Source organism: Antedon mediterranea, chromosome 3 (assembly GCF_964355755.1).
Source record: "Antedon mediterranea chromosome 3, ecAntMedi1.1, whole genome shotgun sequence".
Classification (NCBI taxonomy): domain Eukaryota; kingdom Metazoa; phylum Echinodermata; class Crinoidea; order Comatulida; family Antedonidae; genus Antedon; species Antedon mediterranea.
The window spans coordinates 16089346-16115409 of record NC_092672.1 but is presented as its reverse complement, the minus strand read 5'-3'; the positions used below and the strand labels follow the sequence as shown (position 1 = coordinate 16115409).

The 26064-nt window shown below is 34.0% G+C and overlaps 1 protein-coding gene across 3 annotated transcripts in view; it reads left to right on the top strand.

The window, feature by feature from the left end:
• LOC140044960 (small G protein signaling modulator 1-like) overlaps positions 1-26064 on the top strand; it is a 173467-nt gene that overhangs the window by 110723 nt on the left and 36680 nt on the right. For all 3 annotated transcript variants that reach the window (XM_072089683.1, XM_072089681.1, XM_072089684.1), the window contains 4 exons: positions 2981-3289; positions 19496-19691; positions 20039-20103; positions 20574-20710. In XM_072089683.1, coding sequence (XP_071945784.1) covers positions 2981-3289; positions 19496-19691; positions 20039-20103; positions 20574-20710 — 707 coding nt within the window. The remainder of the gene's footprint in view (positions 1-2980; positions 3290-19495; positions 19692-20038; positions 20104-20573; positions 20711-26064) is intronic.

Sequence of the window (26064 nt, the reverse complement as noted above, 5' to 3'; positions counted from 1 at the left end):
GAACAGCTCGAGTACAGCATCATAATGTTGAAGACAGGCCGATTTTCTTTAAAAAAATACTATTTTGATAGATTTAATATACGATTATACAAATGTATTGATTTGCGATGAATGGAACATCCCAATCTCTCAGTCTGCCAGAGTTTGGTTTAACACAAGTAGGTAAATTTATGAGCCCTTGGTTTAACACATACGGTAGGTAAATATATGGGCCCTTTGAGAATAAACTTGCAATACTTTGACAATACTGTAAATACCAACTATTTTTGGTCCTCATTTGAATCGAACATTTCTTACTGTGAATGTTCGTATACTGTTAGATGTAATTATAAAAATATATACAAATAAACTTTATTACTGAGATTGTGGATAGGCTCTACTGTTAGATATATAAACACATTATTATATACAAATAAACTTTATACTGACAGTTCGTTCTCAACGTTTATATTAATTAATAATTACCAAAAATATAAACGTCGTAGTGGTGTATCGTGACATGTACTTTAATATTTCAATCGATTATGACAGTGACAGTTTTAACAAAGTATTAAATCGCAAATGTTTTACTGTATTTAGAGGTATATTATTTATAGGCCTAAAAAACATGAAAAAAATATTTCGTTACTGAGTGGATAAAGAATATATTTAAAAATTGTTCCTCTGTGTACTTATCCGCTTTCCCATCCCTCAATCCTAATGTTACATACAAAACACAAATTGGGTTTCTTTAAATGAGTCCAAATAAAAAATCTGGACTCATTTTGTGATAAGTTTCTCCTTCGGAAGTAATTCCCAGGGTGCTAATTTTAGTTGACTACATAAAACATCGTGTCTATTTATTCGTTTCTGTAAACGACAATGTATTATAGTCCTGCGGTATTTGAAATCGCCAGTTTTGTTACGCTGAAATTACGGTACTGTGTATTCGAGAATAATATAACCAAATAACCAAAAAGATCCAGGACGAATACAAGGCGTTATCCGCTGAATAAATAAAGAAATCATAAGGTTAACACGTAGAAAGTTGATTAGAAATTGATTTTTCGCATTTTGAAAATTTTAAACGCGCGTGCGCGCGTAACTTCGTGTACAACATGCCATTTTTAGTGCACAAAACGTTAGCACACGATATAAATTAGACTTTTGCTAAGTTTCAATTTAAATTGTTATATGGTTTTCGATCTATGTTAAATACGCGAAATTCATAAAAACGCGCGTAAGTCATGTTGCGCAACTCTGACGTCATTCAAAAATAGGAAAGCACAACTTCACGTGATTGCCCATATGTTGACAAAGTTATAAAATGTTAACTTTATACGTTTTAGAGATACGCTCTGCACAAAAATGACAGAAAGAAAGAAGAATAATACAGAAAAAAAAAAAAAAGATGATGAAACAGGACAGTTACAAGGAGTTATCCGCTGAGTGCGGATAACTAATAAAGGCAATATCATAAAGGCAAAAAAATAATAAAAATTACTCTTTGCATTTATATAATCTTAAATTAAAACGAATAATCAAAATACATATATATTAATACTGTACATATATGTACTGTATATTATGTACATGAAAATAATTTAAGATTGTTTTATTTCTTCCTGACTTCTCCCATTGATTCGATGTGTCATAATGGTATTAGTGCATGTTCATTTATTGTTTTATTTGTGATACGTCTGTACATGTATTTAGCTATATTGTTTATAATTATAAATATTTTATGAAAATAAGAAAGTTATTTTACTATTATACTGCAAATTGAACTGCAACTGAAATTCACTGTAAACACCCTACTAAATAAAGTTCAGGCATATAATAGGAATTAACAATATAATCTCATTCTATTGTAGAGATTTATTTTTTTTTAAAGCAAACGCCTAATATTGTCATACACCTCTAAGAATGGTACAGTCCATAATGGGTTGGTATTTTTTTTTTCATCTTTTATTTCAGAAAAAAGAATACAGAGTGTCTACATTATTACAAAGATGAAGGGCTAGTGTTGTCCGAAAGCTCTGCTAACTTTTCTGGCTGTTTTACTTCTCGTTTTGATTTAGCTTTTCGCTTTTATTTTTGGTATCTCCATTGAGATCCAGCCACTGATACCCACAGCATTGTCATTTTTTCAGTAATTTGCCTTTGGATTTATATATATATATATATATATATATATATAAATCCATTTATAATATATAACAGGTTTTTTAAATTCTTTTTTTTTCTTTGTCTTGTCATATTTATGTGGAACAATAAAATGAAATGAAAAATGAAATACAGATTTTTTTTGTCCTGGTGGTTGTCCGGGCGATTATTGTCCTACATTCATTTAGTTTAAATTTAATGATTGTGCATGATTTATCAGAATGTTTAAAATAGTTAATTGTAGTTTGCAGGCTCTTTTGGCAAATGTTTTTTTTTAATTATTGGCACGTTTAGCCTATCATAATATGTATATACGGTATGTTAAACCATGAATTTATAGCTCTGTGAAACATCTATATTATAGATTAATATTACATATTCTAAAAGATGTAGGCATATAGCTTAATACAATCATCTAGAATGTTTAATTATAGGAAAAGTGTTTATCACATACTTTATACATGCTGAATCCAGTTTATAGTTAGGCCTACGTAGAAGAAACGGGCAGCCGATTTTGAGACATGATGTACGTATACATGAAATATTTCTGCAGCCTGCATTGCATGATAGCGATACCACATACTTTATCAAACTATTTCCATTTTTTATTGAAATTTGTGTAGTAAAAAGGACATTCTAATTGAAAATAAAATGATGTTTCAAGCTAAAATGTTTGCTTAAATCAAATATCACAATTACGTAGTTTAGTTATTTTTCCAATTATACTGCGTTTGTCTGAAATTCCTCCGTGAAAAAAAAGTGTTGGTATAGTTTTCGGGATGGTACTGTATATTTTGTTTTATTCTCAATGATGAAAGTATAATATTTTTTTCAGCGGATTGTGGTGGTACACTTGTGCTCGTTGGACAAGATGGAGTTCAATTTCCACCAATTCACTTCCCAAAGGGAGGTCATCTACTTGCCTTTCTTTCTTGCCTTGAAAACGGTCTACTACCCAGGGGTCAACTTGACCCACCTCTTTGGTCACAAAGAGGCAAGGGCAAAATCTTTCCAAAGCTAAAAAGGAAAACATCGAAGAACAACTTGGGGAAAGATTGTGTTGAGGATATGCCACAGATTTCTGAAACGGAAGAAGCTACAGACTATGTCTTCAGAATAATCACTGCATTGAAACCAGAATTTGGTGAGTACACTGTCTTAAGTAAAAAGGAATATCTTCTGTATTGAAGGAGTTTATACAAAGAAATTTATTTATAGCTACTGTAATTAGAAATTTGTCGATAAATAAGTTGATCTATTATTTATTAGTTATCTGCACCTTGGCGGATAACTCCTTGTGATTGTATGAGATCATCAACTTTTTTTTGGTTATCCGCACTTGGCGGATAACCCCTTTGTTATTCTTCTTTCCACAAATTGTTCGCAGTGTATCCCTAACTCTTGTCAACATAAGATTGTATAACTTTGTCAGAAGATTGATCTGTAACTGTAGATGTGCATGAAACTTCGTTATATGACATTAGAGTTGTGCAGCGTAAGTTACGCGTGAAATTTTATTGTTTTTCATAGATTTCATTCATTTTGATGAACTTTAATTGCAAAATAACAACGTACGTGCATGTTTAACTTTAATAATCATGTGAATTAGAAGTTGTGCAAAAATAAACCTATTTATTATTATAGCTCCTCATGATTACCCCAATTTTTTTTAATGTATTATGGAAGCTGATGAGTAGATATCAATTCATGTAAAATTTGAACCTACGGGATGTTCTGACGTCACCATATGGCCACTCAAATTTAAAAAATCTATTTTTTTTTTCGCTTTAGTACTAGTTAATCCCATTTAATATACTCTAGTAGCTAGATCAACTTTCGTATGCACTTTGTTTTGAGGTCCAGAGAATTTGACTTCAGAAATTGGTTTAGGGTGGTCAAACAATCATATTTGGCTTGGTTACACATTTTGAAAATGTGGCGAAAGGTCAAAAGGTCAAGGTGAAAGGTCATAAGACCAAACATAAATATGTCCTTAAATCTCAACAACCACTGGTCACAACGAGGTAATTTTGGTCTTAAATTAATCAGAAGGTATACATTTATATTCAGTCTAATGGCACATTTTAGTAAAAAATGACCGGAAATGCCATTTATAACCTTTGACCCACAACCCAGGGCATATATGTTTCTCCGTAACTACTGGTCATAGACACTTGAATTTGGTTTTAAATTGTTCGAAATATATGTTTTGTTATTCGTTACACATTTTGAAAAATGTTACAAAAGGTCAAAGGGTCAAGGTCAAGGGTTATTTGAACAAATAAAAAAAGGTACTTGTATCTCGGCAACCACTGGTCGCAGCAAGTCAATTTTGGTCTCAAAATGTTCAGAAGGCATGCATTTATATTCCATCTAATGGGGCATTTTAGTCAAAAATGATCAGAAATGCCATTTCTGACCTTTGACCCACATACCAGGGCATCTTCATATCTCTGTAAGTACAGGTCGTAGAAACTTAAATTTGGTATCAAATTGTTCGAAATATACATATTTACATTCATTGTAATAGAAAATGTGGTTAAAAGATGAACAGAAATACTATTACTAATGTTTCAAACAAAAAACATATCTACACAACTTATCCTTAGACAGTAATGTTATGCAATAACTGATACTTTAAATTGTTTTAATTTCAAGTACTAGTTATTGCTGTCCCCGAGGACATTTTGATAGAAACGTTAAGCTCAACAGTTCTTTTCAGAATGCTAGAAGTAACTTGCCATATGTATCCGATTAAACGCCCCAGGCGTTTATTGTTCAAAAGGGTTTTTAGGGGGAAAGGAGGCATCTTTATTTGGGGTATAATATGGTAACATGTATAATCAAATAAATACCACCTAGATGTACTAAAATACTGCACAATTAATATCAAAAAGTGATAAAATTATGTCAAAATGCTTGGTAAATTGTAGATTATGGTAGTTAATGAAATGTGTTGACGTGATACAATTATTCTGTAAATGCATGTGGCGGGGCGTTTATTCCACATGGTGTTCTATTGGAGGGAATGGTGGCGTTTATTTGAAGGAATACTCTAATTTTAATAATTGTATTTCGTTTCTCAACTGATAAAAGGTACTTTACATGATTCGTTTTCCTCTTTATGCTTTTTAACGAAATGTTTCTGTCGTTTAAAATAAAAGTGATAGATTCCATTAAATGGATCTTCTCCTCCAGGTGCCAGTATAATGATATAAAACAATGACACATCATTATCCTGACACGATTGCACTCATAATGGATCTTCATTCTATCATCTATTTGTTTGTAACTACAATTTGACAACAATCTTTTGCATAGTTTTAAATGCCAATACATAGTTTCATTACTATTATACAATATGTCCAGCTTTCCGGAAAACACCCTTGTGTACTGTAGTACAGTGTTGTAGTATGATTTTATCATGATAAACTTCTGATGCTTTTATTGTCAATGCATTCAGTATCAAAGTTTCTAGTGGTATTGATAATAAATCTCCAGAAATATATATTGTTTTATTATCTACACTGGGAACAGACGTGTATATGTATAAGTTTTGTCGTTGACATTCAAAACTATTATGCAACAGTGTTACGTAATAATGACAATGACTTGGTTTATTATTGTAGTCTCCGATACCTTTTATTAAATGATTGTACTTCCTCCAGGATAGAATGAGGTTTAATCCCGTTATTATTCTTATTTTATATATATTTTTTTTATATATATATCTGGGGTGTATATATTTGATTATACATGTTACCATTATTACACCCAACAAAATAAACACCTTCCCTGAATAAATAAATGCCCGAGGATTTTATTCGGGTAACTACAGTAAATTACTTCTAGCATTCTCAAAATGTTTGAACGTTCGGGGGTCAACAATACTTTCTAGCATTATTATAAGCAAAAGTACAATTATTACAAACAGTAAAGGATTTGTTTTAATTCCTACAGTATAATGAAATCATTAAGCATCAATTATTGCATAACATTACTGTCTAATGATAAGTTGGGTAGATATGTTTTTCATTTAAAAGATTAGTAATTAATAGTATTTCTGATCATCTTTTAGGGCCTGTTTCTGCTGCATAAAAATAACCGGTTAAAATCGGTGTGAATAAATTAAAATCGGTGTGAATAAATTAACTCCATTTTCTTGGCAGCAGAAACAGGACAAATTTGTGGTAACCGGTTAAAAGGCAGCGCAAAATAACCGGTTAAAAACACCAATTTAAATCGGTGTTAGAACGCCGTTTAACCGGTTATCGCTGAGCAATTCTTAGCTGCAACACGAAATAACGGTTATTTGATTGACAGTTGTGACCCCGGGTCAGATACCGTCGCATACGATGTGTGTTTTCCTCGTGGTTTTGACAGTCAACGAAGAAGTGAACATGTATGTGGATGAATGAAATCACAAGATATGTTATTCAGTTGTGGGGGGAGAGAAAGTACGGGGAAGGATGGCAGGCAATAGAAAAGAATCACAGATAATAAATAAGAGCATTTTTGCGAAAGTAAAAGTCTAAAGAGGAGTTTGGGGTGGAGTTTCGGGGACTACCCAAGCTAAGCAATTTGAGGCGTTTTAGTACACGCTCGCGAAGGGTATGGATGGTCCTATATAAACACCAAAACTGAAACAAAAAAGGGACTCAGAATGTTGCAAATAACTACCAAACTATAGTAGATAATGGTTAATTAATTATTAAAACCCAAATTTTTTAGCAAAAATCATCCGAATTTATGTTATAAACGATGAATTTAGCTACAAAAACTTAATCCAAACGAGCGTATTTATGGCACGCCCTTAGTGCCTTTAATAGGAGAACAATGAACATTCTTACTTTGATCGTTTTACATAATATAATTTGTTAGAAAAACATCACATCGACCGAAAACAAAGGTAATCAGAGCCTTTGATAATATATTAAATATGATTTTATTAAGCATAGAAATGTGTTATTATTTATGTTAGTACATAAATATACGAAATAATGTTCAATACTCATTACTTTATTAAAGGCACTATGTGCGTGCGATATTCTATGACTTTTGGATACTCTCGTTTTTGTTTTTGTGGCTAAACTCATCGTTTTTAACATAAATTCGGACGATTTTTGCTATAAAAGTTGGGTTTTCATAATTAACAATTATCTACTCTCGTTTGGTAAGTATTGCAACAATCTGAGTCTCGTTTTTGTTTCCGTTTGGTGTTTTGTAGGACCGCGCTCGCGAAAGACAACAGTCGTTCACGTGGGAAGGGCCGTATTTCATCGCCTTTGTTGAGGATAAAAATTATCCTAGGCGATCGGGCGCTGCACGACCCTCCCCATCATGTTATTGAAGGCGCCATGAGAATTAATTTTATTAGCGATGTAAGTAGGCTTTACAAAAAACAAAACTTGTAGACCTGGAGACAACATTTTATTTTTTTAACATGTTTGAGTGAGATGTTCGGCGATATATACACACGTGTGTACTCACGACGTCGATGTAAACAAACAGCCAACTTACTACTTCCGTCTGAGTGTATTGCATTTTGGGTAATGGTGACGTTTTGCTCGACGACCACCCATAGATTTAACCGGTTATTTCGGAGCACAAATTGAGCAGAAACGCGGTCTTGTTATTGTTATCTATTTTTAATCTATTTAAAAATAACCGGTTAAATTGCGTTATGCAGCAGAAACAGACCCTTATCCAAATTTTTTGTTAGAATGAATGTAAATATGTGTATTTCTAACAATTTGATACTAAATTTAAGTTTCTACGACCTGTACTTACAGAGATAAGAAGATGCCCTGGTATGTATGTCAAAGGTCAGAAATGTCATTTCCGGTTATTTTTTACTAAAATTTTTCATTAGACTGAATATGAATGTATACCTTCTGAACATTTTGAGACCAAAATTTACTCTCTGTGACCAGTGGTTGCCGAGATACAAATACCTATTTGTGTTTATTCATATAACCCCTGGCCTTGACCTTTTGACCTTTTGTAACATTGTTCAAAATGTGTAACAAATAACTAAATGTATATTTCGAACAATTTGAGCCCAAATTCAAGTCACTACGGCCAATAGTTACGGAGACACAGACATGCCCTGGTTTATGGGTCAAAGGTCAGAAATGGCATTTCCGGTCATTTTCGACTAAAATGTTTCATTAGACTGAATATAAATGTATACCTTCTGATTAATTTAAGACCAAAATTACCTCGCTGTGACCAGTGGTTGTCGAGATTTAAGGACATAATGGTGTTTGATTTTATAACCTTTGACCCTGACCTTTTGACCTTTCGCCACATTTTCAAAATGTGTAACCAAGCCAAAAATGATTGTTTGACCACCCTAAACCAATTTCTGAAGTCAAATTCTCTGGACCTCAAAGTGCATACGAAAGTTGATCTAGCTACTAGAGTAATAGAGTGCATTGCACTTTAATGCTTAACCCATTTCACCCTAGATTTTAATATTATCTTTCTCTTTCACATGCTTTAACAAAATTTGAATTTTTATTACATCATCATAATATATAAAAAAATAGAATAACGTGACTCACTTAATTTTCATCAATACAGTATTTCAATCTGTTATAGTTCCTCGGAAAGCTGAAAAGTGACCTACACGTTTAAAACTTATTATGGAACCTGTTGAATTGTAGATATAAGTTAAAAGTGACGAGTTCAAATCTAGTTAGTTATCCGCATTCAGCAGATAACTCCTTGTGATTGTAGTGGATCAATATTTTTTTTTTTCTGTATTATTTTTCTTTCTTTCTCGTTTTTTTGTGAGTCACGTTTCTCTAAAATGTGTAAACATAACATTTCATAACTTTGAGAACATTTGGACATTTACGTGAAGTTGTGCACCTCCTATTTTGAATGACGTCAGACTTGCGCAACATGACTTACGCGCAATTTTATGATTTTTAATGATTGATCATAGATTAAAAACCAAGCGTAATATTTTTTTTGACACTTTATGAAAATTTAAGTCATATCAAGGGCAAACATTTAGTGCACTAAAAATGGCATGTTTTACAAGAAGTTACGCGCGCATGTGCATTTAAAATTTCAAAATGCGCAAAATTAATAATCAACTTTCTACGCGTTTCATGTCATTTTAAGCTTGTCAAAAATTCCCACGCGCCCGCAAATTTTTACGTGCGCATGTAGCGTTAAAAACATATTTTTTCGTATGATTTATGTTTTTCTAGCTTTTTTTTAATAATTTTACAAACGTTTAAGCAATTTTGACTTAAAACCACGTCATACGAGCACGTCGAATTGGATAATTTGCGCAGGTTTTTGATAAAAAAAAGTTTAAAAATTCGTCAAAATTATGCCTTTTTTTAAACAGTCGTATAGTTTCTAAACTAAACGGTTAAAATTATTTTTATTACATATTCTGGAAGTTGATGTGTTGTTGATATCGGATCATATGTCTAACCGGACACCACCCGAATATAAAATATAGGATTTTTGTATCTTTCGTCATAGCTCATCACATTTAATAGAGCGCATCTCCACTTATCCATTTTCCATTTTCTCCGAGATTTTCTATATTTTCTAGGTCAATCAACTATCTTTCGCATGAGTGAAAAATATTTTTAATTTATGACGTCATCATGCCTAAAAATTTAAATCACGTGTGGCATCAATTTCATCTTTACAGTAAATGTTAATCTGTTATAGCTCGTAAGAATAAAATGTGATAATCACGATTAAAACTTTTTCTGGAAGCTATTGGATTGTAGATTGATGAGTTGTAGATATCGAATAATGTATTAATATGGCTAACCGGACATTGTGACGTCATCGTATGGCCACGCGAATATAAAATTTAGGATTTTTTTGTCTTTCGTAATAGGTCATAACATTTAAAAGAGCGCATCTCCACTTATCCATTTTCACCCCGATTTTGATATTGTCTAGGTCAATCAACTATCTTTCGCATGAGTTAAAAATATTTTAATTTTTATGACGACATCATGCTAAAAATTTAAATTACGTGGGTCATTAATTTCATCTTTACAGTAAATTTTAATCTGTTATAGCTCGTAAGAATGAAATGTGATAATCACAATTAAACGTTTTCTGGAAGCTATTAATTTGTAGATACAAAATCATGTGAACATTTTGCCAATCGGATGTTGTGACGTCATCATATGGCCAGTTAAATAAAAAAACATGTTAATGTATTTTTCACTTGAATTATATTTTCATTTTGATGATGTCATCATGTTCAAAAGTGTGCATAACGTGGGTCACTTATTTTCATACATTTTATTGCATTGCACAGCACATAAGTAACGCAAAAAGTCAATTTTTTTCTATTATACTGATTATCTCTGTTTTTATCTTCAATCACAAAGATTAACTAGAATTTAATTCGTGATTTTGACAAATTTTTTGTGATCATTTTTATAATTTTATTGACATTAATATTTTTTAAACATGCACGTATGTTAACATACAATAGGAAAATGTTGATGTATGCCATCCTATTATACGCTTATAGTGCTGAGTTGTGCTTATTATATGCCATATACATTATGTACAGTATACTGTATAAATATATACAGTGTAGCATTGGTGAAATTACGGACACACATCATGTTCTAATATTTCGGCACTGATGACATCATCAAAATAAACTTGTGGATAACAATTGAGAAATAAAATATAACAATTGGAAGAAAATTTGGCACGTAGAAGCACGGTGCGCGCTCTCTTTACAATTTTTAGAAGTTTGACGAAAGAGAAAAGAGAAAAAACTACTTTTTAACTTCAACTGGCCATATGATAACGTCACAACATTTGATAGGCTTAACTTTTATATGAATTCATACATTTCACCAGCTCTCATAATAAGTTATAAACTATACAGGTGAACTTTAATTTAGAAGAGCTGTAAAGGTATTCAAATATACGTTGTAGGTGAAATTACGTAACCACCGTAATTCAAATTTTAAGACGTGATGACGTCTTCAAAATGAAAATATTGGCAACTCATGAGTAACATAATTGGTTGAGGTAGAGTATATTAAAAATTAGTTGCGCTCTGTTGAATATGGTGGTCTATGACAAAAGGGGAAAAAACCCTATTTTAAAAATTCATGTGGCCAAATGATGACATCATACCATTTTATACGTCTAATGTGTATATACATTTATATCTACAACTCATCCATTCTGAAGAGTTGTATTCATTTTTAAAAGGCCTTATTTTTTGCCATTTTTAGCACTTTTGTACACTTAATGTGCGCATTTTGTCATTTTTAACATGCTCGTATAGCACGAAATGGACTCAAATTTGTTGAATGTACTAAGGAAGATAAGAGAATGCAATTTGTACAAAAAATTGTTATTTTTTATGCTTTCTATGTACGCATGCGCAACAACATGAGTTGTCAAAATGACAATCACAGTTTTTTTCTGTTCTAGACCACGAAGTCCTGCCTAAGATGGTATTCTAAAACAACAAGCTAATCTAATTAGCGAACCATTATAAATATTCATTAGCTTGATCCCGCTCGCAATTTGTTCAGAGTTCACGGCAACCAAAATAGTTTAAGACACGTCCGTCCGAACACCTAACAGTAGATAAAGTAGATGACAGCCTTAAACATCCTGTAGACACTTTTTGTAATGTTTTTGTTTTGAGTTCGTGTTGTGTCCGTTGGATATTGTGCTCTGCCAAAAGAATTGACAATAAATGATACTTGACTTGACTTGATTCTTCAATAAACGTTTTGGTAGATGGATTGTTGCACCAAATTGGAATGAAATTCTTCAATCGAATGATTTAGCTGAGAAAGTTGATATACCATAGACCAAGGATTTGTAAGAATGAAAATAGGAAAATGATTTGGCTTACCGACATCTTGGTTTTCCGGTATCTCGACAGCTTTTGTTGATATAGTCCTTAAGTTGTTCAAATTACTACTTCTCACATCAGCATTTTCGAAACTTATCTCAGAGAATCGATTAGAAATAATAACCGGAATCCTTCGCTTAGTTCCACCTCGTTTGCCTCTCTTCCTCCATCGCTTATGTGATCCGTTATGCAAGGTATGTGCATGTCCACCTGTGTTAGGCGTAGATGCATTCAGCGTGTGGAATGTAACTGCTAGCCGTTGAGGTGCTTGGTTCAAAATATACATGATTTGGCTTTCAAACAACGTAAAAAGATAACATAAAATTCACTAAAACTCACGAAACGTCTTGGAAATTAAAAAAAAGAAAAAAAAAAAAAAAAAAAAAAATTGCATTTGAATAAAAGCCCCCCCCCCCCCCCCCTCATAATTTACAATTTACCAAGCTTTTTTTTTTTATTACTTTTTTAAATTAATTCTGCTGTATTTTGTTTATATCTAGGTAGTATTTATTTGATTATACATGTTATCATATTACACCAACAAAAAAAATAAACGCTCCCCTGAAAACCCTTCTGAACAATACGGTAATTGCCCGGGGAATTTATTAAGATGAATTCAGTAAGTTACTTCAAGCATTCTGAAAAGAACTGTTGAGCTTGACATTTCTATCAAAAAGTTTGATCGTCCTCGGGGGGTCAACATATTTTACCGATATAAAAGGCGATATCTGTTATATTTCATAGCAAACAACAAGTTGAATATCTACTGCTGGGTCAGATGTAGCTAGGCCTCCTTTTTAATAAACCTGCCTAGTTAGGTGTTGCATTCACTTTACCTTGCGAAGAATAATATACAGATTTTTACTAATTAATTATTCCTTGCCAATAAAATATTCACTTAGGCCTAGGTCGTTTAAATTAACAGAAAAATTTTCATCAATAAGTCTACATTAATAATAATAATATTATTATCAGGTAGGCCGAATAAATAATAATTTGTCTTCTTCGAGGAGCCGAATCAGTGCGCCGCGCGTACCAGTTTACTACCGTGAGTAATTAACCAATCAGTCTTTTTTTATATCTAGGGAGGACTAATAACAAATTTAGTTATCATATGGATACTTTTACATTTTTATAGAAACTTTTTTATTATAAAACATATAAATATATATTTTATAACAAGTTCTCTTCACAAAAACTTTTACGACCACTCATTTTTTAGATATAGAAATGTATACTATCAATACAAGTCAAAGGTCAATAAAAAGAATCATTTTCTTGGAAAAGTTTCTTTGTATTAGACTAAATAGAAACATACATCTTCTGAATAATTTGAGACTTATTTACATTTTGTACAACTGTTAAGTTACAGAGTTATATGACATGTAGGTCAAGGGTCAATAACACTAAAAATAATACTTCCGGTCACTTTTTGACAAATATTTCCATTAGGATGAATATTAATATGCATCTTCCAAATAATTTGGCACTGAAATTAGTTAATTCAATGTAAGCATTGCAGGGATATGGCCATTTTGTTTTCAATTGTATTAAAATATTTAAATTGAGGTCAAAATTTCTTAAACTCTTAAATTCTTGCACTTTTTACCACCCGAAAGGGGACAAATTGCCATCCAACTTTTTTAGACCAGAATAATCAATCAGGATCAGAAGCATTTTTAAGATATAAGAGGTCAAAGTTCAAAATTGACCAATTACAACAATGTATTGAAACACGATTTGGTCTTTTCTTACATTTTTATGATTATATGTATCTATTCAATCACCTTATGAAAAAAAATTCTTCACGATTAAGGTTCAAATGTCAATATTAACCAATCATAGAACGTACCTATAAAACAAAATAAAAACAAACAATTTACATAAATGATTATGAATAAGCTTGAATTGTAATGAAATATTTGGGTGTTTATGTTCGTTAGATACCGTATATTTCGGTGTATAAGACACAAGAAGGGCTTGCGCTGGGGGTACGGCGGTCGGCGATCGTGCGTATAACTATAAATAAATACTATTCCAATCGTAAACTTTTACAAATGAAATTTTATCGGAGCAGGTGAACTGTGTTGCGACAAATTATTGAAGGTCAGCGTAACATTTTAATATGACTTTACTGATCAAGTAATGATGTATGTGACCAGACAAATGTATTAAAAGACCAAATTAAACTTCAATAAATTGGTTATAATACATTGTTATGTTATAATTGGTCAATTTTGAACTTTGACCCCCCTATATCTCGAAAACGCTTCCTATCCTGATCGATATTTGTAATCTATGGAAACTTCTTGTCTAGAAAAGTTGGATGGCAATTTGTCCCCTTTCAGTTGGTGAATTCTCACTCCTGCCACCGGACTAATAGTATAATCTATACACTAAGAAATAAAGTTGAACAAACAATACGGATATAAAAAAAATCTTATTTCATTTTGCTTCCTAAGGCGAGACCTTGAATGCTATAGACGCGAGCACAGACCACCGAGCCATACACCACTGAATAAAAGTTTCTTCCTTTTTTCTTAATTAATTTTATATTTTGAATTTTTTATTCTAAATTTGTTGTGCTTTATTTTATCTTTATAAATTATATTTATTTTAATTTAATTTTTATTGTTACATGTTTATGTCTTGTCATGTTGTATTTTGGTGAGGGTCCCTAATAATCAGCTTCAGCTGGATGGACCACCCTCGTAAAATATTGTTAAAATAAATAAATAAATACTGCAATGAATCATAATTTTTAATTCTACAGCTCACTATGTTGGTCAGTCTTTTGGTCGGTAAACACTAACTCAAATTTGAGCCCGCAACTGCAGCCATGGATATGGCCTTGTTACTATGATGAAATCTTTAAAAAATTGAAATATGCTTCAACTTTAATATATGAATATTTTAATATTTTAAGTTTGGTTGGTTAAATTATTATTTACAACCGGCAGTAAGACAAACAAATCAGTACAGGTATACCCTTTTACCGCCGACAGAGTATACTGTAAAGCGCAAATTTTCGTTTCTATTTATTCGCGACCTTTTATTTTTTGCGATTTTATTTTTCTTGTACTAAAGAGTGAATTTACCACATGCAAAAACGTTAAAGTTAACTTTTGAAACATGGAATTACTCAAACTATTGACCTACAGTACAGAAAGAAAATACTGCAACTTTACCTACGAAGTAGCTTCGTAGGCTACATTGTTGGCTTCGTAGGTTCCATTGTTTGGCTTCGTAACCTCAATAAACAACTTTCAATGAGCTACGTTCTGAACTTTGTGGGGAGTTCGTAACCTAAATAAACAACCCTACGATATTCTTAGTGAAGTAAGAAGGTGTGAAATTAATGTGTTAAATTTAACTGGCGGAGGACCAAGTTGTAAATATATAATATTTTTTAATCGTAATCGTTTCCTTCATGCGTGTTTACCTACTCAACGTCGAATATAAATATAAATTTCCCACGATGTAGACGTAGAGACACGCGATCCAACACAGGTGAACCTCAACGAACAGGCCAACTAATAAACATATTATAGCGAACGTCCAGTCCATCCAGAAAGATCGTAAACGATTCATTCTAAATATAGTATCAGAACGTTTTCAGTCGGTCGCTCAAAAAGACTGCCGACAGAAGACCGTAATAAATACAGACCTAGTTTTTTTGGTCACATGGCATGAAACGCGATACTCTGGCGGCTGCCGTCTGACGACGATAAAACAGTAATTAAGATCGTGTACCTGGATTTTGTGTCACATGACATGAAACATAATACTCTCTCTCTCTAGCTCTAAACTGCTCACATGTTTTATCTTAATATTGAATATATATTTATTTTTCATATCCTAGCCTAGGCCTAGGTGTCGTTGTTTTTATAATTCGCTAACCCAAGGTAGGAGCGTTAAATAATGTATAGGCCTAGTGTAGGCCGCCGAAACTAGGCTAGCCAAGACTTTCTTTCTCTCTGCATGAGCTGAGGTCCACAGGCCCGATGTCGTCTCATCGGCGAATTTCCGTCCAAATTAGGATAACCTAGGCCTAGTCTCAGATTTGTTGGTTCTGTGAAATGATACCAATTTTGTTTCACCATACAAGCAATACAGACGGGTTTTAATCACTCAGACGCGTTTTCTATTGTTTTACCTACTAAACAGCAAAGACGGGTTTTAATCACACAGACGCGTCTTCGCCGTGATTGGGTAGCTCATGAATATTCATAATAGATCGTTAATGAGGTTCAGCATTGGACAGACGCGTCTGATGGGTTGCAAGTTTTCAGACGCGTCTCTGTGGTCTGAAATAATTTGTAGATGACGCCTAATTGTATTGCCATATGATGAAATATGACCTCATTTATGAGTACCTAATTTGGTTTAATTATGATACACTAGGGTGAGCTCGCTTCGCTCGCTCCCCCTCTAGGAAGTGTAGACGATGGTTCTCGGAATGATAATGTTCTCCTTGTACGTTTTCTGTCGGTTACCATTATTGAAAATGCTTGACATTCGTAAAACTAAACTACTTTGTTTTACAGTGTTTTAGATGATAGTATAGTTGGTATTGCTTGGTAGGGCCCTTTGGAAGGAGGAGTTCATTTGAGGGAGGTGCTTATTCGAGGGATATGTTAAATTTTTTAGTTTTAATAATATGGTAACATTTATAATCAAATGAAATCCTCTAATAGATATGAAAAGTGGTAAAAAAGAATAAAAAATGCTTGGTAAATTGTAGATAACAGTGCGATGAATTCTACTACAAATAGTATAATTGTGTTATTATAAAAGTGGATGGACGTTTATTAGATAGTTGGGTTGGGGGGGGGGGAGGATTATTATTCAAAGTGATGTTTTATTGGAGAGGCGTTTATTCAAATAAATACCATCCTAATAATTATTAATACATTATTTAATTTAAACATCTTTTGAAACTAACTGCCGTGACAGAGTGGGCCCAAGAAAGAAGACATTACGGCTTGCAACATGGGCAGACATCTCGGTCCTAACGGGACACAGGAAGATAGCCTACAGTTATTCCTGCCAGCTTACTCAATAAAACTCAGCTATCGGAATTTCACTCGATTTTAAACAAAATGTCTTATCATTAAATCTCCCTATGTTTATAATAATATTCCCCACAATATATTCCGATTCTTTATGGCGTATATTTAATTTGATCTTTATTAATTTGCAGTATAATTTCTATTTTTTAACTACTGTACCTTCACACACACGCGGTATGTTTTAAAATAAACAAAAAACTGAAATGGCTATGACTAATGGCCAACTTAAAGCCCCCTTCTTTACGTTTTTTAGATCTAATTTAAGATCACAAACTATATTTAATGTAAAAATAATACTATATGGTCCTATTGCGATAACTTTTTTCGTCTTTAAACGGTTAAAAATGTGAAAAATAAGTTGATTCTAATAATTATAGCGGCCCACTATAAATCCCAAAATGCATTGCGCGCGGATTGATATTTTTGTTTTTCACCTGTAATTCGCCCACTTTTCGATCGATCAAAACAAATGGAAGACTCCTAACTTTTCAGCGAAAATACCGGTTTTTCCCCAATTTGTATCAACGGAGTCTGGCAAAAATAGAAAGACAATTAATGCAGCAACTATACAATGTCAGGCTAGGTATATAGCTAGCGTACGATGTTCGTACGTTACCGATGTTTACCAGCTAGGCCTACAAAACTAAGCCTAGCTAGGCTAGGCCTAAGACCGTCCACGAGAGGTCGATCGCCGCGAGCTACTTAGGTAGTGCATTGTTTCTCACTTTTTATCATTATTTACCATAAAACGTACATTTAAGACAAGGAATGACATGGTTTAATGTTTTTAAAGTGATATATGTATTTATTTCCACAAAACGTCCAAAATTGCAGGGAAGGGGTCTTTAAGCTCCAGTCCTACTATCTGATTTTTTTTCGTCTTCCAAAAGGACACTGTATTTATTGATGGAAATTGCCTGTTTCCAGTCACCTTTAGGTTCAAATCTATTATTTTAACTGCTCCCTTGTGTATAAAAGAGAGAAAATAGTTGAAACCAGGTTGTTGCAAGGTGAACTTATTGTAAACCCGGAAATTACTTTGACCCGCGAAGAATTGAAATTGAGTTGAAAATCTACTGTTGAAATCATAAATTGTGTTAAAAAACTTTTTATAATATCTTCCTAAGAGAGAAATATGGAACAATAGCGTCGATGTGAAAACTAATGTTATCAAATCTACGTTTCGCGGTACATCTGAGATAGATAAGGTAGGTCTCCAAGGCGGAGATTTGTACCGAAGTTTTTGCATTGTGCTCGCCTATGTCAGAATTAACCATAATTTATATATAGATGCTTGTGATGATATGATTACAAACAGGATTTTGCTAAATTTTTGATTGCACACCGTGAAAAGATAATTTCATCGATTTAAGAAATATCTGGCCATAAGAAATATCACGATCGATCGGTGAATTACAGTACAGAAGAAAAACAAAAATATCAATTCACATGCATTGCATGTTGGGATTTATAGCAGGCCGCTAAGATTATTAGAATCGACTTATTTTTCACATTTGTAACCGTTTAAAGACGAAAAAGTTATCTCAATACGACCATATATAATATTTATTTTTACATTAAATGTAGTTTGTGACCTTAAATTAGATTTAAATAATGTAGGGAATGGGACTTTAATTGTATTAATTAATAATTACAAAAAAATATAAACGTTGTGGTGGTTTATTGTTACATGTACTTTACTATTTCAATCAAATAAATCAAATTAACTTGAAAATAACAAAAATGTGGTTAAACTTACAAATTATTTATTTTTATTTTCCTACGTTTTCGACCATGTTAAAATATGTTTTTTAACTGCCTAAATTTACAGTATGTATACAACGTTTATTGTTAGAAAACCCTATTCCAAAATGGAACAGTTCACTTTTACATCAACAACATTGTGCCATGTGTTCATGGAAAATGCTAGGCCGTAAGACTTCATCGCCCCCATATAGAAACGAGGAATGGATAATCAGGAGTGTGTTAGGCTGGGTTTATTTAGGTGAATAGGTGGTTCTTTAGGCGTTAGGCCTAAGTTAAGGTTGTTATTTGGCTCCTCTGATCCCTCATGCTCATGATCGAAATAATGACGTTCGTGTGGGGAAGTACTGTACTATTTTTACGATAATTAAAGCAAAGATAGTGTACTGTAGTTAGATATTACTACTGTATTTTGTTCTGCGGTCACACGATGTGTATTTGAGGCATACGGAAAAATCAATTTTGGAAAAAAATGGAATTTCAGCCCCTAGACGCTTCACTGCAAGACAGGGTTTTCAGTCGCGTATGGGAAGAACAATAGAAAGCTCCTCTGAACTATGATTATCTGAATTATTATGCTGATATAATCCTAGAACAAATGTAATATCTTAGAACAAATTTGTTTTAGTTCCAGAAGAGGCCTTGGACCCAAAGAAAACAAAAGGAATGATGACACTTCCATGGATTCAAAAAGAACCAGCATCCACAATAAGGCATCGTCTGATAAGACAACCAGAGCTCTATACATATTCACCTACAAGTCCAACTAGTACCTATCTACCAGGCAATGTAGACAGTATGCATATGTTGGCATCACATTCTCGGTATGGTCTTATTAGGAATTATTTTTCAATTAAACAGATATAGAAAGTGAGACAGCACAATTATATAAAGTAATTTGAGTTTTTTAAATACAAAAGTTAAGACCTGCTAGTGCTGTCTTGTTTTTGTCATATGTCCTCACTAAGCTTTAGGCTTCCTTCCTTTTTACCCCTTTCACATCAACTAGCAAAACTCAGGAGACACTCCGGGGGTTTAACACACCGGGGGTGTCAATATCAAGCTGGAAAACCGAACAAACCTATACTATACCAAAATCCCATTCACTTGTTGTGTAGTGAAATAAACTAGAGTATATATATATATATACCGACTCAACATTTGATCTTAGATCCTCTATCAGGTTGTTATGTGACACAATGAAGAAACAAATAATATCTCGAGCTTTTTATGGATGTAAGTACAGAAATAGGACATAATTATTATTATTTTTGATTTACTATTATTAGTTATATAATGCCTTGGGTATTTCAAAATTGCACAAATCCCTAAAATTCTTGCACAAACCTCTTCCAAACCACTTAATATTGATTTTATCACAACTTTGAATATGGGTGGAAGAAAATATATAAAAACAATTATTGAAGTTGCTTTTTTGAGTAAAAAATTATATCCAATTCATTGTTACTCTGGACTTCCGTAATGAGCTTACGCCTTTAAATTTAACTTAACTGTAACTATACTTTGTAAGTATGTCACAGTACCATATACAGCAAGTGTTTGACTGCCTTGTCAAATGTCAACCTAGGTATAAAAAGCCTTATATTTTTCAATATGTTGTAATTTATTAAATCTAACAGAACATATACACTATATGTTTAATACATGATTTCATTTTATTTAAACCTAATTATATTATTTATAAGGGATTGCGCATTGCCGGCATTTACAAACTGTACGTACCCATTTGTCTGGTTTGGTAAATTCTGTGATAATACAAAGCAATGGTGCTGATTGTGGACTTACATTTGAAAAATGGCGAGAACTTAATAGTTCTGGAATGGTAATTATATTTTATATTTGTTATTATTTGTAATGAGCTTTCATTGTGTCAGAAATGAAAACACTGGAAATTTGTAATTTTATGCAAGGGTCTCGACTGAAGCCTCTTAATTTATTCTCGCAATAGGCTACGTGAAAACTACAACATGAAGCAACATAAATCAGTATAGAATATGCAATGGTAAACTAATCACGGCATTATACAAAAGTCATATTAATTATTATTATTTCTAAGAAGTTTTAATCTATATTGTTTACTTCCTTGCATCTCTAAATCTTTTCGCATCAGGTGTTGTCAGCAACTGTCTCATTTACATGTCTTCTGAAACCTAACCTACATGGCTCCCTAAATTAGGTTACCTAATTTAAACGGAATTATAGTGGAGCAAGACCTGTAAATGAGATGTCTACCATAATATTATTTTATAATTATATAAACTTGGTTAAAAACAAATTTATTCAACAATAAAATCATTCCATAATCAAATACTGACTAACTGTTTAATTGATTTCAGTCATTAGTAGCACCTCTTTCAACAATTAACTTATGGCTCCTTGACGGGGATATCCCTGTTGTCCGTGTCACTCATAAGCAAGACTGGCTTCTGAATGGATCTTTCTATGAACCTTTTCACAGTCAATCTCTTTCCCTGGTTATCCAAATGTGGGTCTCCACAAGCAATTTTACTTTTCTAACATGACCGTCTTCATTTGGAAATACTTTATCAACACGAGCGAGCCTCCATTGGTTTTGTGAAAGATTGTCATCCTTCATTATAACAATATCACCTATCTTGAACTCAGAAAATTTACAAACCCAATTTTGTCTAGGTTGTAAGTTCTGTAGAAATTCCTTTCTCAAACGACTCCAAAACTTGTTTGCGAACTGCTGGACTCTTCGCCACTGTTTCCGTGAATATCTGTAGCAGTAAAGACACCAGGTGGTGGTAATATCACCTTTGACTTGAGAGTCAGGTGATTAGGAGTGAGTGGTTCCAAAGACATTTGTTCGACTGTTAGTGGGTGCCCATTTACCATAGCGGCTGCCTTGTACATTATTGCTCTGAGTTATTCATCATTTAACTAGGTGGCCTGTTTTATTAATGATGCAAGTACTCTGCGCACTGAGTGTATCTGACGTTCCCAAACGCTCCTGCGTGACTGGTGGAAGATGCATTCATCTTGAACTCGAAGCTGTCACATCCTTCCTTCAGTAGAAATGTTGATACCTTTCAAAGCTTCATCTAGTTCTGTGTAAATTCCCACGAAATTCCCCGAATAGAGATAAATCTTCGAAGAGCGTTGATAAAAGAGTCGGTGGATAATGAGATTGTGCGGTTTCGATGTGTATAGTTGAAGTTTTTCATTTGAAAGGTCGGCTATTTTCGGCTCCCTGACCTTTCCGTAGAGCTTCCTACATGTAGTACATCTGAAAATAAATTGCGCCACTGCAGATGAGCATCCGATCACCCAGAATCCTGTGGGTCTTAGTTGGTTTAAAGTAATACCGCAACCTTGATGTTCTACTTGAAGGTGGCAGTATCGAAAAATCAAGTCTGTTATGTGGTGTTTGCGTGGAAGAATAATTGGGTGCTTGAAGTTGTAAGAGAAGTTACTTCTCCTAATACGCCCTCCTAATCTTAAAATGCCATCAGCATCGATAAATGGATCTAGCTTGTACAGACGACTTTAGAGCTGTTTTATATTTCTTGGCTGTGGCTCGATTCGCTTCTCTATCTTTGATGCTCAGGGACTGCAAAGCTTGCCTTTCTTCTTCAAAGACTTCACTCTGTAGCAAGCAGATGATAGTTTTTTCGGCTACTTCGAGATCACCGACAACAATTTTGCGGTTAGTTGTAGGGGATTTTCTAAGTATTGATTTGAGTTTTAAACATGTAGCTATTGCTGTTTTAGTGCGGTGCCAATCTGAAAGATGCTCTAGACGCTGGAATTCAAATCTGGATCCACTTTCTTTACTTCTGGGTCATCTGATGACACTCCTATCGTCGCCTCTGACGTGTGTGTTATGTCGCTTTCCCATAAGAAAGTGGGTCGAGTTAGATCTGTTCACCAAATCCTCAGCACTGATTCCTCGCGATCCACAGTCTGCTGGATTCTCTTCTGTGGTCACATGCTTCCACTGACTGGGTGAGGAATTATCTCTAATTTTCAGAATCCGATTCGCCACAAATACATGGAATCTACGTGCATCGTTTGCGATGTATCCAAGCATGACCGTGCTATCTGTCCAGAATGTTTGGTATAACCGGTATACTCCAATTCTTTTCTTTGCAGGGAACTGATCTTTACAGAAACAACCGCTGCGTTAAGTTCTAAACAAGGTATTTATACAGGTATTTGTTTTAAGGGACAAACTCTCGCTTTACCTGTGAGAAAAATTGATTGTTTTCTTCGTCCTGGAGACGTAGGTACGTACATTGGGCGTAACCAATTGTGCTGCGATCGGAGAAATTCAATTGACTCCAACTGTCCGAAGTTATCTGGTTTATAACATCACCAGACTTTAAGCTTTTCCAGGTAATGTAGATCGAGTCTCCTATGTTCCCACTGTGATCTAATTTTATCTGGTGTGTCTTCCCATCCAGCCTGTTCTTTGCATAAGCTCTGTAAGATTTGTTTTCCCACTAAGAGTGTTGGTTCGAAACACCCAAGTGGATCATACACAGAGCATAGTGTAGAAAGCACGTCTCGTCTTGTCAGCAGTTGATCTTTCATCATTATGTGAAACTGCAAAGTGTCTTACTCAATGCACCATTGTATACCTAGCGTTCGTTCTATAGGTAGGGCATCGTGGCTAAGATAAAATTGATCAGGTCTTTGGCCCGATCTTCAACTGTAACACTATCAAATACTGCACTGGAGTTAGATGCAAATTTGTGAAGGTGCAATCCACCACTTGCGCACAGTCCTTGCGTTTGTCACAGTCACCATAGGTACGGACATAAGTCCGTTGCCAACATAAAAGTTTCGTCAAACCTAATTTGCTGCGGCCTGGCCGTATTCAGCGATTCGGCGTTTTTCTTAAGGTCGAAGTTCGTGCATCCGGGTGAAGAAACTGCACCAATATATGGATATTCATACGAGATTCTCTAATTTGAGAGGTCATGCCCTCGCTGTAAGTAACCAAAGCACAAGCCTTTTTCTTTATGACGTCTTTTCTATCTTCCATGGACATTGACAAGAACGTATGGCACGTGTCTAACTGGTGTGCCTTTTCGCATTTGATACAGCCTCTAGAGTATTCTGTCACACCTGTAGCCATAGAATTTACGACTTTAGGAGCTGATTTACTTCTTCTTCTTCTTCTTTTTCGTATTTGGAGTCAACTTCAGATGTGAAGACTCTGCTCCTCTAACTCTGTTTTGCTATTTTGCTAACTCTACAGTATTTGGTTGTGTGGTATTATTCTATTTATTTATTCTTTTACAGAGAGAAACTGACTCTCTTATTTGTTTATTATTATTATATTTTTTTTTTCTTTTATTTTTCTTTTCTTCTCCTTTCCTTCTTTTTTTCTTCCTCCCTTCTTCCTTTTCCATTTTCTCTCTTTTTCTTTTTTTTTTTTGACTTATATAAATATATATACATGTTAGTACAAGTATATATTATTATTTAATCTATCCTTTATATAATTGTATTTAGACATCTTAAGTAAAAGGTAAAATAAAGTAAACTGTACCCAACATCAAACACTATGGAAGTCTACCGTCCGTGCCAACCGCTATCACTTTCCTGGGTCGCTACCTAGGAGGCAGAATAAAGTAGCCGGATACCCATTTACCCCGCCTCAGCCATCCAGGTGCCCAGCGAGCTGTCACCAAGACAGAGACCCCCAGAGGGTAAGTTGTGACAGGGGGTACCCTATTAATTAAGTTTGGACAATATGGTTTTGAATTCCAGAATGGAAGTACAATTTACAACCTTATCTGGTAGATGATTCCAGTCGATGGCAGTGCGTGGAAAGAATGAATACCTAAAGTAATCCACTGTTGAGTGAGGACCCTTTCAATCTGGTAATTTAGCTAGTATTTTACGGTTTTCTTTTCGAGATGGCCAATGTTGTCTGCTAAGTCTCGTAGAGATAATCCGCCTATAGATGCTAGATGCTACCGTAGAATCTAACTTATTGCGAAATGCATTTTCTATTACAAAGGGGTCACCATATCTCTTTTCTAACGTCTGTTTAGCTTTCACAAATGCGTCGTCTGTTATCAAGTAATAGTAACCTTCCAAGGCTTGTCTGGCAGATCCACCGACGTATTTCTTCAGATAATGTAGTTCTTCAGCTGGAGGGATGCCTCTTTTCTCGATAAGCGTTTTAAAGGCGCTTTTCCAATTAGGGTATTTAAGAGGATCTCCAGTAAATACTTCAGGTTTTGGTGGTGGGAGTCTGCTTATGTTGAGTGTTTGGCTGCAAATACAAATGTTAATATCTCCTTCTGGGGTTCGGTTACATGGCTTGTGTGACCCTTTATCTGGAATGATAAGCTAGAGTTATTAATATTAGTTTGCACCTGCGTAGGAAGTGTTGAAAACTGCGTCGGCAGACATGTATTCTTCAACATAAGATTGTCTATCTGTTTCGAGTCCTATATTAGTTATGTGTTCTGGTCGCTCCAGGTTATTAATTCCTTCTATGAGCGTTGCCTCAGCATCCATTAACTCTTTGTTCAATAACTCTTTCTCGAGCATTGCTACTTTTAGCACTTACTCTGCTCCTTTAGCTTCTCTATTTGCTTCTTCTGATTTGGCTCGAACTGTAGCTAGCATGTAGGCAGACATTTTCTTGCTTTGTCTAGATTTTCTTGAGATGGAGGTGGTGTGTGTGAGTACGATGACTTTTGAATGACGAGTTTGAACTTTTTCGGAATGTTCATACTCTATCAACATAATACGATAACAAGATTTTTTTTTACTAATTCATGATTATCTTCTTCAGCTCTTTCATATTTTAAAATTTGATTGACTGTAGGTGTTGTGAGCGTCTCAGTCAGGTAGTTCATTGCTTCTTCTAAAGTGTCTCTTTCGAGTTTGATTGTTGCAATGTCAGATTGTATGGAATATCATACAAGTGTTGTTCTCAATTAATTCAGCATATATAGTCTAAAATTTTCTTTAAGGTAGATTAATTCGCATATGCAGTGCCTAAAATAATCGTAAGTGATCAACTAGCAAAGGATACCTGAATGAAACAGCGCCGTTTCAGTTATGAATGCATGCATAGCATAGCAGCTTATGGAACACCCTATTTAGAAACGTACACACAGTGTCCAAAATGTTAAATACAGTATTTCGCAGTATGGTGTATAGTTTATTACTCTATGTAACCCACAA